Raw genomic sequence first — 13,946 nt, 5'->3', positions numbered from 1 at the left:
TCTGTGCCTCAGTTTCCCCCGCTATTCAGTGAAGTTAATGGCACTTACGCAGCTTTCCTCTGAGAGGTACTATATAAGTGCAAAGTATTAAACTGGCATCTAAATTTTCATGCCACTAAAGTGGTTACCATTAAAAAGGTACCGGTTTCCATGTGAAAACAGATCGTATTACCTGGATATTACAGGTGTTCCCTATACTAGGCATTAATACATACCAGTAATAATATGTAGCATGGGAAAAACTTGTCAAGCTGTAGTAACCCTGATTTCAGATAATACATGTCATAATATAAAGACAGCTATTGTTTAGATGACAGAAGTAGCTGAAGCTGTGAATAGAGGTTAGGAGACACTGTGTATGGGGGTGGGGGGGATGTGAGAAAACCTGGATTTGTGCAGGAAATGGCCCAACTTGATTATCATGCACATTGTGTAAAGAGTTGTCACTTTGGATGGGCTGTCACCAGCAGGAGAGTGAATTTGTGTGGGGGGTGGAGGGTGAGAAAACCTGGATTTGTGCTGGAAATGGCCCACCTGATGATCACTTTAGATAAGCTATTACCAGCAGGACAGTGGGGTGGGAGGAGGTATTGTTTCATATTCTCTGTGTATATATAAAGTCTGCTGCAGTTTCCACGGTATGCATCCGATGAAGTGAGCTGTAGCTCACGAAAGCTCATGCTCAAATAAATTGGTTAGTCTCTAAGGTGCCACAAGTACTCCTTTTCTTTTTGCGAATACAGACTAACACGGCTGTTACTCTGAAAACTGTATGTAGTGTTATACTTTCCTATAGTGCAAAGTACCCCCAGTGCAGGCTTCATGCTTTTTGGTTGGGACTCCGAGGACATTGCTTACCTCCACAAGCCACCCTGATTTGCCAAAAACTGCTAAATTACTGCTAGTTTGAAACAGTCTTGTGATGTTTGATCTCTTACTCTGAACAACAGGGTGACTGCTTAAGCCCATTTTAACTTTGACCTTTTCCTTGATCTGGATCTTAAGACTCTGTCCCCTCCCCATTAAAAATTAAGGCCAGTTTGTTATGGGGGGGGTGGAGGGGGGAAGGATCGCAGGAGAGAGAGAAGAAAGATTAAGTTTTAAACTGCCATGTCCATGTCAAAATTTTGCTTTGATAATAATTAAAAACAGATCTTTTAATACCTGAAGTTCCATTTGCTTCCCCCACCCCCACACACGTATCCCTTTGACTTGGGATTTTTGGGGAGATTTTTTAAAAATATAGTATAATATAGTAAGTTTCAGATATGTTTCTACTTTTTTTGAGTTAAAAGAAAAGATACTGTGAGGGTCACCCCCACAGTTTTACGTCTATCTTGTCTACATATAGTACAGTTTTTGGACTGGTGTGAAGTTAACTGAGTCATCTATCTGCCGCCCTGACCGGGAAAACCGAGAAGTCTGCTGCTTGCCAGGGGCTAAGATTCGCGATGTGACAGAGAGACTGCCGAGACTCATCAAGCCCTCGGATCGCTACCCCTTCCTGCTTCTCCACGTGGGCACCAATGATACTGCCAAGAATGACCTTGAACAGATCACTGCGGACTACGTGGCTCTGAGAAGAAGGATAAAGGAGTTTGAGGCGCAAGTGGTGTTCTCGTCCATCCTCTCCGTGGAAGGAAAAGGCCTGGGTAGGGACCGTTGAATCGTGGAAGTCAACGAATGGCTACCCAGGTGGTGTCGGAGAGAAGGCTTTGGATTCTTTGACCATGGGATGGTATTCCATGAAGGAGGAGTGCTGGGCAGAGACGGGCTCCATCTTACGAAGAGAGGGAAGAGCATCTTTGCGAGCAGGCTGGCTAACCTAGTGAGGAGGGCTTTAAACTAGGTTCACCGGGGGAAGGAGACCAAAGCCCTGAGGTAAGTGGGAAAGCGGGATACCGGGAGGAAGCACAGGCAGGAATGTCTGTGAGGGGAGGGCTCCTGCCTCATACTGAGAATGAGGGACGATCAACAGGTTATCTCAGGTGCTTATATATGAATGCACAAAGCCTTGGAAACAAGCAGGGAGAAGTGGAGGTCCTGGTGATGTCAAGGAATTATGACATGATTGGAATAACAGAGACTTGGTGGGATAACTCACATGACTGGAGTACTGTCGTGGATGGTTATAAACTGTTCAGGAAGGACAGGCAGGGCAGAAAAGGTGGGGGAGTAGCACTTTATGTAAGGGAGCAGTATGACTGCTCAGAGCTCCGGTACGAAACTGCAGAAAAACCTGAGTGTCTCTGGATTAAGTTTAGAAGTGTGAGCAACAAGAGTGATGTAGTGGTGGGAGTCTGCTACAGACCACCGGACCAGGGGGATGAGGTGGATGAGGCTTTCTTCCGGCAGCTCGCAGAAGCTACTAGATCGCACGCCCTGGTTCTCATGGGTGACTTTAATTTTCCTGATATCTGCTGGGAGAGCAATACAGCGGTGCATAGACAATCCAGGAAGTTTTTGGAAAGCGTACGGGACAATTTCCTGGTGCAAGTGCTAGAGGAGCCAACTAGGGGGGGAGCTTTTCTTGACCTGCTGCTCACAAACAGGGAAGAATTAGTGGGGGAAGAAAAAGTGGACGGGAATCTGGGAGGCAATGACCATGAATTGGTTGAGTTCAGGATCCTGACACAGGGAAGAAAGGTAAGCAGCAGGACCCTGGACTTCAGGAAAGCAGACTTCGACTCGCTCAGTGAACGATGGGTAGGATCCCCTGGGGGACTAACATGAAGGGGAAAGGAGTCCAGGAGAGCTGGCTGTATTTCAAAGAATCCCTGTTGAGGTTACAGGGACAAACCATCCCGATGAGTCGAAAGAATAGTAAATATGGCAGGTGACCAGCTTGGCTTAACGGTGAAATCCTAGCGGATCTTAAACATAAAAAAGAAGCTTACAAGAAGTGGAAGGTTGGACATATGACCAGGGAAGAGTATAAAAATATTGCTCGGGCATGTAGGAATGAAATCAGGAGGGCCAAATCGCACCTGGAGCTGCAGCTAGCAAGAGATGTCAAGAGTAACAAGAAAGGTTTCTTCAGGTATGTTGGCAACAAGAAGAAAGCCAAGGAAAGTGTGGGCCCCTTAATGAATGAGGGAGGCAACCTAGTGACGGAGGATGTGGAAAAAGCTAATGTACTCAATGCTTTTTTTGCCTCTGTCTTCACTAACAAGGTCAGCTCCCAGACTGCTGCGCTGGGCATCACAACATGGGGAATAGATGGCCAGCCCTCTGTGGAGAAAGAGGTGGTTCGGGACTATTTAGAAAAGCTGGACGTGCACAAGTCCATGGAGCCGGACGAGTTGCATCCGAGAGTGCTAAAGGAATTGGCAGCTGTGATTGCAGAGCCATTGGCCATTATCTTTGAAAACTCATGGCGAACGGGGGAAGTCCCAGATGACTGGAAAAAGGCTAATGTAGTGCCAATCTTTAAAAAAGGGAAGAAGGAGGATCCTGGAAACTACAGGCCAGTCAGCCTCACCTCAGTCCCCGGAAAAATCATGGAGCAGGTCCTCAAAGAATCAATCTTGAAGCACTTACATGAGAGAAAAGTGATCAGGAACAGTCAGCATGGATTCACCAAGGGAAGGTCATGCCTGACTAATCTAATCGCCTTCTATGATGAGATTACTGGTTCTGTGGATGAAGGGAAAGCAGTGGATGTATTGTTTCTTGACTTTAGCAAAGCTTTTGACACGGTCTCCCACAGTATTCTTGTCAGCAAGTTAAGGAAGTACGGGCTGGATGAATGCACTATAAGGTGGGTAGAAAGTTGGCTAGATTGTCGGGCTCAACGGGTAGTGATCAATGGCTCCATGTCTAGTTGGCAGCCGGTGTCAAGTGGAGTGCCCCAGGGGTTGGTCCTGGGGCCAGTTTTGTTCAATATCTTCATAAATGATCTGGAGGATGGTGTGGATTGCACTCTCAGCAAATTTGCAGATGATACTAAACTGGGAGGAGTGGTAGATATGCTGGAGGGCAGGGATAGGATACAGAGGGACCTAGACAAATTGGAGGATTGGGCCAAAAGAAATCTGATGAGGTTCAATAAGGATAAGTGCAGGGTCCTGCACTTAGGACGGAAGAACCCAATGCACAGCTACAGACTAGGGACCGAATGGCTAGGCAGCAGTTCTGCGAAAAAGGACCTAGGGGTGACAGTGGACGAGAAGCTGGATATAAGTCAGCAGTGTGTCCTTGTTGCCAAGAAGGCCAATGGCATTTTGGGATGTATAAGTAGGGGCATAGCGAGCAGATCGAGGGACATGATCGTCCCCCTCTATTCGACATTGGTGAGGCCTCATCTGGAGTACTGTGTCCAGTTTTGGGCCCCACACTACAAGAAGAATGTGGATAAATTGGAGAGAGTCCAGCGAAGGGCAACAAAAATGATTAGGGGTCTGGAACACATGACTTATGAGGAGAGGCTGAGGGAACTGGGATTGTTTAGTCTGCAGAAGAGAAGAATGAGGGGGGATTTGATAGCTGCTTTCAACTACCTGAGAGGTGGTTCCAGAGAGGATGGTTCTAGACTATTTTCAGTGGTAGAAGAGGACAGGACAAGGAGTAATGGTCTCAAGTTGCAGTGGGGGAGGTTTAGGTTGGATATTAGGAAAAACTTTTTCACTAGGAGGGTGGTGAAACACTGGAATGCGTTACCTAGAGAGGTGGTAGAATCTCCTTCCTTAGAAGTTTTTAAGGTCAGGCTTGACAAAGCCCTGGCTGGGATGATTTAATTGGGGATTGGTCCTGCTTTGAGCAGGGGGTTAGACTAGATGACCTCCTGAGGTCCCTTCCAACCCTGATATTCTATGATTCTATTCTAACCTGCTAGAATGAATACTGAGGTTCTTAAACTGACCTACTCTAGTTACAGAGGGGAAAAACAGAAACCTTAAGGAAATGTAATACTTTCTCACTCTTAAAAGCACATTTTCAAAGCATGCCCTCCACTTGTGAGGACAAAAATGTACATACATGCTTCTGCACACACTCTAGCACCTGCATGCTCATGTTCAGTTATTTAATACCTGTGAGCTCACAAGTGTCGGAATTTATACTTGCAAACTCCATTGGTATCAATGGGCTTTGCAGGTGCAGTTTCTGACACTTGTTTCCTCGCAGGTGTTAAGAGCATTGAAAGAGGGAGTACAGGTGGTAGAAGGTGGCCAGCTGTGTGCACCTGCAGAGTGCAGGTTCATGTCCCCATATTTACACGTGCACAAATGAGGCTTTTTGGAAAATTTACCTTTGTCTCCATTCTGTTCCCCTTTTTCTCTCTCTCTCTGTTTAGAACCTGCTTTATACTTCGGCGACACTGAATATCGGGTGGATGAAAGTGCTGGTTACGTTGAAGTTCGTGTCTGGAGAACTGGAACAGATCTCTCCAAACCGGCCTCCGTTACTGCACGTTCCAGGAAAACGGAGCCAGTATCAGCGAAGGGTGAGTTGCTTTCAAATAAAAAATGTTGTTCAGATTGCTTTCTGATCTGTACTCACGTGGGGTGCTATCAGGGTTCATTCTGACACTCCTCTGATTCAATGTGTGTGTGAGGCTTTTTGCAGAGTTATTGAAGTGCGCAATCTGGTGCTTTCGGCAGGCAGATGATACCCAGTCTTATGTCTGACTCAGACAGTGCAGATGATTTCATTCACCAACATCTGGTAGAGTCTGGGGCATGAATGTTAATAAGTTGATTATAGCTCAATCCACACAAGACCAAAGTGATGAGGATAGGCTGAGGGAAGCAACTAGAACAGATGGCACAGACAATACTGTCCCCTTTGAGTATGTTGCTCTGCCGTTGGTCACCTGAGTTTGCAACTTAGGGGCGTTGTTAGGCCTCCAGTTGCTTTAGATGATCATAAGATACAGTGGCCAGGATGGCTTTATTCCTGCTGCATCTAATAAAGAGTTTATGACCTCTTCTATGGGATGCAGACCTCACTGCTGTTATCGATGTCTTTGTCACCTCGTAATAAGATTACTGCAATACGCTCTGCTTGGGGCAGAATGCCAATGTCCACTCTTTAAGTGGTGTATTTCACCAGGATCACATGTCACCAGTGCTCTGTGATCTGTGCTGGCTGTCTGTTGGTTCATGAGTGGAATTCAAGGTGTAATTATTTTTTTAATCTAGAAAGCCCTAACTGGGTTGGGATTGGTCTACCTTAGAGACTACCTCTTTTCCCATTTAATATTGCCCCAGCTGCAGGGAAAGAGGGTATACAAGCTGAATCTCCCTCAGTTATTAGAGAGGAAACTGCTGGCATTGCATTTTCCATGAGAGCCCTGGAACCTTCCCTTCCTTACTTTGATTCAAAGTAGCCCAGACCTGTTGACTGCATCTGCAAAATAGCTCATCTCTCAGCCAGGTTGCAAAGACAATCTCTTTATGAGGGATTTTGGGAGCATTTGGGTAGGATGGAGTTTTGCTGGGATGCTGTTTGTTTGAATTTAATTAAGCAGCCAGCAACATAAAGAGCAGTTGTGGTAACTGCTAGGTATTGGGAAGCAAACAGCATTTATTAAGGATCATTCATTCCTCCTCATTGGTGATCTGCTGGCAAAAGACAAATAATGCTTCAGTGACCTTCCCATTAATCAAGTTGAAAGCAGTCTTTTCTTTTTTTTAATAAGTGTGTGATAAATGGTCAGAGCTGTTGCCAAAATAACAAGTAGTAAAGGCAGGGGTGAAAGTAACTTAAAGGACTTACCAGTACTCCGGAGTCCTGAGCAGGGGGCGTGGCCTCGACCGGAAGAGGCGGGGCCCTTAAATCAACATTTAAAGGCCCCAGGGCTCCAGCTGCAACTGGGAGCCCCGGGGCCTTTAAATCACCCCCGGAGCTACCAGCTGCAGAGGCAGCTGGAAGCCCCAGGGCTCAGGGGCGATTTAAAGGGCCCCGGGCTGTGGCCGCTGCTGCCGCAGCATAGCTCCAGGCCCTTTAAATCGCCGCTGGAGCCCTGCCGCCGCCACCCCGGGGCTCCGGCAGCGGGGCGCAGGTGGCACTTTAAAGGGCTCAGGGGCTCCGGCCTCTGTGGGGAGCCCCAGAGGTTCGGGGGGGTGCTTTAAAGGGCCCGGGGCTCCCCGCAGCAGCCGGAGCCCCTGCCCCTTTAAATTACCACCAGAGCCCTGCCGCTGCTACCCCAGGGCTCCGGCAGTGGGGCTCGGAGGGAGCTTTAAACGGTCCGGGGCCTCCAGCCGCTGCGGGGAGCCTCGGGGATGCTTTAAAGGGCCCGGGGCTCCACACAGCAGCCGGAGCCCTGGGCCCTTTAAAGAGCCGCCTGAGCCCTGCCGCCGCTACCCCAGGGGCTCCAGCAGCGGGGTTCAGGCGGCTCTTTAAAGGGCCCAGGGCTCTGGCCGCTGTAGGGAGCCCAGGGCCCTTTAAAGCGCCAGCCTGGGGAAGCCAGTCTGGTCCTGCACGGCGTACTGGCTCTTGCCAGTACGCTGTACCGGACCAGACCGGCTTACTTTCACCTCTGAATAAAGGGATTTAATAGGTACAGGTGGCATTTAATTAAATAATTTATTATATTCATGCAGGGAAATAGGAGAAATGGGGGTTTGTATGGAACTACTGTAAGTCAGGGAAGTAGTTAGACAACCACACATGGTGTGTGGTAAATATTAAGGCTAGTTGTTAGTTCAGGAAGAAATGGAGGCTTTTATTGCTATTGGATTCCTATAGGGCTCTGTGCTGGCTACAAAGCAATTTAATAATGTTGCACTCAGGGTGTTAAATGTCTGATTTGAGGAGACGCTTCAGTTATAACCCCTTATTTTCAGACATTTACTGTTTCTGGAGAAAAAAAAATTTCCTCTAAAATTTTTCATACTTTCCAAATATTTGTAAAGTTTGATGAAATTCCAGTTAGATCTGTGTGAGATACCCAAGCAGGAAATATTTGGTTAAGAAACTTTTCAAACAAATTTTTGGACTAAAATTTTATAAACCAAAATAACATTTTATAAAGCTCAGAATTGGTGAGGACTAAATTCTCAGTGAGAACTAGTGCCTATAACATGTTTGAAGAACTGTGAGAGTGACACACTATTTTCTACTGTTGGCATGTCTCATGATGTGGAGGTCCACATATACATGTGAAGGTAAAGAAAAGTTAAGAGAGCTAAACACGTAAGTCAAATTCTGCTGAGATTTACATCTGACTGACTATCTTCAGAGTTTGCTGAAAAGATAGCCGAGGCAAGAAATGATAGCAGTTTATAAATAATAATGTTCAATCTGCTGTGGGGAGGAAGGAAAATGATTGCTCTCATTGATCAAGGGTGATAAATAGTGCATTTAAGGTGCAGTGAAGGAGAAAAGTTTATAATAAATAGTGCAAAGAGCTGTGGAATCAGAATAAAATCAGTTTGGCTATGGGATGTGCTTGGCAGGGAAGCAGTGGAGTTACCATCTATGGAAATTTTCCAGTCAAGACTTTATATTTTACCTCTTCTGTGAATAGCAAATATCCATCCCCAGAGAATGTCAATCCAGCACTGTTCACCAGTATTGAAGTTACTGTAAAAAAATAGAGAGAGAGAGAAAGTCAACACTTAATGATGAGATCCTGAGGTAGAGATGTTTTGGGGATACAGTGATCCTGGCATTGTGCTGGAGATGGGTTTCTCCGGCCCTTTCCAGCCCAAGTGATTGTGTGGAATTACTGTAGGTCTGTTCCTTTATTTTTAAAAAGCTAACCTGTAAAGTAATACTTCAGAAACTGCTTCTGATCGCTGAATAATTCTGTTTAACTTTTAAGAGCAAATACGGCCCATGGGCATGATGCTCAATGTATTGGCCAAATTGTTATTTTAAAACTGTATGGACTATGGGCCTAATTCTCATTTACAGCAAGGCCACTTTATACCATTCTGGCAGTGTAAAGAGACACATTTCTAGTCCGTTTGCACAGCCAGAGTGAAGTAAAGTGGCCTTAGGGCTTGTCTATACAGGATGTTACTGCATGGTAAGCCAGGGTGTGAATCTACAGCACGTCAACTGGGTGCTCAATAACATTCAGTGTGGACATTGCTCCAGCACAGTGCAAGTCCTGGAGTGCAGCTGGGAGTACTGTAGTAAGACGAACTGCCCTCCAGGACTTCGTGTACTGTCAGCTGTGTCCATACAGGATGTTACTGTGCATCAAGCTAATGCATTGTAGATTCACACCCTGGCTTGCCACAGTAACTTTCTGGGTAAACAAGCCTTTAGTGCAAATGAGGATCAGGACCTTTATGCTTTTTTTTTTTTTTTTTGCTTTTTATGCTCATTGTTCGGTTTTGGTTTGTTTGTTTGTTTTTTTGGGGTGGGGAGGTGGGGGAGTTGTTTTTTTTTAACTTACAGGTGACAAAAATCCAAAATAAATACTTCTCAGAAAAATAAGGCACAGATTGTCTTGATTTTGTGAACATATTCTGCAAATAAATGGTAAAATCTTAATATATGGCAAATGAGTGGCCATGTTCTTTTTGCTTCCCAAACAGCTGGAATTGATTACGTGGGCATCAGCCGGAATCTGGACTTTGCTCCTGGAGTCAAGATGCAGGCGTTCCGAGTGACTGTCCTCGACGACCTGGGGCAGCCTGTTTTGGAGGGTCTGGAGAAGTTTGAGCTGATTCTCTATATGCCCATGAATGCAGTGCTTGGGGTGCCTAGCAAAACTACCATCTTCATTGATGACAGCAATACTGACTGTAAGTGTAAAGCAAGAAGCTTTTTCTATTTTTAGTACTTAAAGTACACACACAAGGTCCAGGAAATCTTCTGGCAATAGTGTTAGCTGTTACATGTATAATTATGCACTGCAGTTCATTATCATGAAATTCTGCCTTAGCTGACATGGTGGAAAATGGACTCTATGCACAAGCTGGAGTAAGTCTGTAGCACAGCTCCTCTGTGGTCCATACTGCAGCCTGTTCACTTGGTCACAACGTGGTTGAAGATGGTGTTTTTGGACAAGTAGACTTGGCTCTCCTTGTCCTTCTAGAGATACATGTAAGTTCGTTCACCGGGGCCTGCTGCACTTGGGTGAATTTGATCATTAAATGAATGTTCATGTCAATGGTACTGAGGCCTTTAGTATGAAACTGTAAAAGTGGGTGAGTTATCCAGCCTCCGTGTTAGTATAAGAGTTTGGACTGCAAAATTCAAAGGTTTCTCACGTGATTGTACAAATTGTGATGCTCAAAGGCAGCTCTATCTAATGACACGTAGTGCCTCTTCTGCTGAGGAGTAAGACTACTTCACTGTCTTGCATTGCTCACAATGAGATAACAAACGGAAAATTCATATTCATTATTTAATAATCAGCACAATGCCTTTCAGAGCACTTGGCTATTTGATAAGTAGCCAGGTGTAATCCCCTAAGGTCTCAAGTTTCTGCAGATTAACACCATTATAATAAATAAATGAAGTTACATAGTTCTAGGCCAGTTTGGTCTCTAAACATGCTCTTCAAAGTTTAGTTCCAATCTCGAGCTGTGTGAAATTTGCAACCACCTGGCCCAACCCTGTACCTTTTTGAAGTTTTGACACTGACTTCAGAGGGAGCAGGATTGTGCTGCTCTGTCGCTTTTGTATTAATGCCATGCCTAAATCTCCAACTAAAAAAGACTCCTTAACACATATTTACAGAAAATAATCCCATCATTCAGAAACAGACTAGATCAAAATACATCAAATTCTCAGCTGCTGGGTTAGTTTGGTTTGTTTTTTTTGAAGAAAGGCAGTGAGGTCAGTAGAGTCTAGGGGCTTGACTAGAAGGTGTGTTACTTCACACCGGAGGAGTGTACATTCTAGTGTGCACTAGTGTGTCATGCACTGACTGACCCATGTGGAGCTTGCTAGTGTGTTCTAGAAGTTCCCTAGTCAAGTGAGCATCAATATAGTAGTGTTTGAAATAGACTACATTCATGTGCACCAGGGAACTTCTAGTGCACGCCAGCGAGGTCCATATGGGCCAGTTAGTGCACAGCATGCTAATGCGGACTAATGTTTACACAGCTCTGGTGCAGGCTAGTGTGCTGTGTAGACAGTCCCTGAGTCAGTGGCTGAGTCAATACAGATTGAAACTGTTTTAATTCATCAGGAGTTAAAATCTGTATTATTTTAAAAACACCTATTGAGCTGAACCCCCTCTGATTGCTGCAAATGGCTATGAGGAGAAATAGGTCCACGTCCAATATTTCTCTTCCAGAATGTACCCATGCCATGGGCATTCTTATCATGTGGACTCTACAATGAAATGTATAAAATCTTCTGTTTTCAGTACCCAAAGTCCAGTTCAAGAAACCATGGTACACAGTGAATGAAAAAGATGGACAGTTAGTGGCTATCATTTATCGTAATGGTGATATTAACCATAAATCTACCGTCCGTTGCTACACTCGCCAAGGTTCTGCTCAAGTCATGATGGACTACCAGGAGCGACCAAATACAGATGACTCTGTGGTGGTGTTTCTGCCAGGTAAAATCCCTCCCGTGAGAACTGGAGATCCTCATAAGGAATAGTGACTCTCGGTGCTTTTGAGGAAAAGAACTCATCGGCTAATGAATAAAAGCTGAGTGCCGGGGATGGTTTGGGCGGAGTCTCCATGTAAGTAATGCCAGCGGGATCTCACGTCAGATGAAGCTGCCGCAGCACAGGCTTTCAGCAAAGAGCTCTGTACCCACAGCTTCAGTCTGCAGCATTTTCAAATATTTTATATCCAAAAATGGGGAAGGAAGGGAAATCAAACTACCTAAGTGCGTTGCCCCTGCTGTCCTTCTGAAGCAGAGTACGTATACAGAAAAAATAAGAGGAAGGGAGATCTGATGCTTTCAGTGGAAGCACAGCAGCAATGATTGGCGAGCAGCACTCTTCATGGCTGCACCCAACACCCACAGGACCCGTCCATGAGGACCCTGGAGTCATCTTTAAAAAAAAAGACACACTTAATTTCCCAATAAAATGAGTTTTACCTGGTCAATGACCTCCTTCACTGCTGGTGACTATGGCTTTCTGTCCTAGTTCTCAGTGGAAAGACTAGGTCTGACATTTTTTTGTCTCTCAAAGTACATTTTAACACTGATGTTTAACGGGAATTAACAGCCCTGGAGACAGAACTTTCTGTTGACCAAAGAGCTTGTTTTATGCTGCCCCACCAATATACCTCAATCCTAACTATCCTTCCCAGGGTAAGAAGGCGGCTCAGTCTATGTGATCACTCAATCCTTGGTCTCCACTGAGTGCTCCTGAGGATGCCCATTAGTGCCTGTTGTGACACTGGACGGTATGGCAGGAAAACCACACTGAAAATATGTTGAGTGATATCAAATAGAACTAGCAGAAAGGTCTGAGTTACCCTATCCTGGAACTACATTGTTTGCTTCCACTCTCTTGAGATTAGTCGTTTTTGTTGTTTTTTTAAATTAGTTAGGGAACCTTAAAGGTGCGTTTGGTTTTTATCCTGGGTCTTTTGTGCTGCAATTGGTTTGTAACCACATGTGAGGGTGATCGTAATGCCTGTTTTATCCCCTCTCTGCAGGAGAGATTGAGAAGCCCTGTGTGGTAATACTGGAGGATGATGCAATTTATGAAGAAGAGGAAGAATTCAGACTAGTGCTTGGAACACCAAAAAGTACCTCAACGTTTGGTGCCTCCATTGGGGAGCAAAAAGAGACCCTGATCAAGATTAAGGATGAAGAAGACAGTGAGTTTTTAAGCATCTTTGTGTTTATTGTTAAATATACAAATTCAAAGTAGTACCACAACGATAGCTGAAAGCTGGAACATAGGACTTGCAATTCTGGATCAGACCACTGGTCCATCTAGTCCAATATCCCATCGCCAGCGGAGGCCTGTACCAGATGCTTCACAAAGGAAGGGACAAGAAACCCTCTAGTTGACATTTATTGAATAACCCACCCCTAGGGGAAGTTTCCTCCTAATCCCAATAGTTTAGAAGTTTGTTTACATGTGAAGCAAGAAGTTTAATTCCTTCAAAGCATCTTGTTGTTTATTGTTATGTATTTACTGTTATAACTCTGAATACTCTTGCTACCCTTATAAATGATGAAACAGTTTTTGTTTCCTGCTAAGCTTCTGATGTGATGTTGTAGCAATGAGTTCCACAGGCTAATTGTGCATTTTATGAATATTTTCCTGGTTATCGGTTTTGAATTTGACACCTTTCAATTTCACTGATTTTCCCTCTGTTCTTGTGTAATGATACATGGTGAATAGCAGTTCTTCGAATGCTGGTCCCTATGTGTATCCCACTGTAGGTATGCATGTGCTCCATGCTTCCAGAGCCAGAGAATTTTGAAAGCAGTGTCTGTTGGTCCACACGTGCCCTGGCTCACTTTGTGCCTCCAACTAAGAAGATCCAGGGCAGTGCGAATTGACCATCTCTCCAGTTCCTTTTCACCACTGCTTGGTCTGGATCGGAACCTCCGGAGTCCAAAGCTTCAGCTTTATTCTTTTATCAGTGAACATATATTTAAATATCTGCACATAGTTTTTAGAAGTTGGAGAGTTTTAAAGTTTTATCTGATAGTTTTTAGTGTTGGCCTCCCTGATCTTCGGAGCACCTCCTGACTTTTACCTTGTTTGGGTACTGGATTATGCCCAGTACTCCGGCCTTCAAAATTTGTGCTTCCTACCTGCAGTCCTTCTCAATCAGTGATGACACCCAACACTGCCTGTGGTGCTTCAGGGGGGCCCCCGTCATGACCAGCTGCGGTACCTGCTGTTCGTTCCTCAGCCATACCTGGGAAGCACTCGTAGCTGTAGGAAGCACCTAATGGATAGGGCCATGAGGCCGCAGTTGGACCCAGGCCGAGGGACCCCCACTGTGTGTCAGCCTGACTCAGCAAGGAGTGCATCTCTTACCACAAGGTGCAACTCAGAAGTGACGGAATCTATTCCCATGGAATCTTGTTGGGAGAGCAGGGAGCAT

At 45.1% G+C, this 13,946-nt stretch overlaps 1 protein-coding gene across 3 annotated transcripts in view; it reads left to right on the top strand.

Moving 5' to 3' along the window:
* The window catches only part of FREM3 (FRAS1 related extracellular matrix 3), a 142,823-nt gene that overhangs the window by 81,177 nt on the left and 47,700 nt on the right, over positions 1 to 13,946 (top strand). For all 3 annotated transcript variants that reach the window (XM_084627540.1, XM_084627539.1, XM_084627541.1), the window contains exons 7-10: positions 5,294 to 5,443; positions 9,492 to 9,701; positions 11,276 to 11,473; positions 12,534 to 12,698. In XM_084627540.1, coding sequence (XP_084483666.1) covers positions 5,294 to 5,443; positions 9,492 to 9,701; positions 11,276 to 11,473; positions 12,534 to 12,698 — 723 coding nt within the window. The remainder of the gene's footprint in view (positions 1 to 5,293; positions 5,444 to 9,491; positions 9,702 to 11,275; positions 11,474 to 12,533; positions 12,699 to 13,946) is intronic.

This window comes from Lepidochelys olivacea, assembly GCF_965140295.1.
Source record: "Lepidochelys olivacea isolate rLepOli2 genome assembly, chromosome: 4".
In the NCBI taxonomy this organism is placed as follows: Eukaryota; Metazoa; Chordata; order Testudines; family Cheloniidae; genus Lepidochelys; species Lepidochelys olivacea.
Note: the sequence above shows the minus strand (reverse complement) of the source record. Positions and strands in the feature narration are given on the sequence as shown.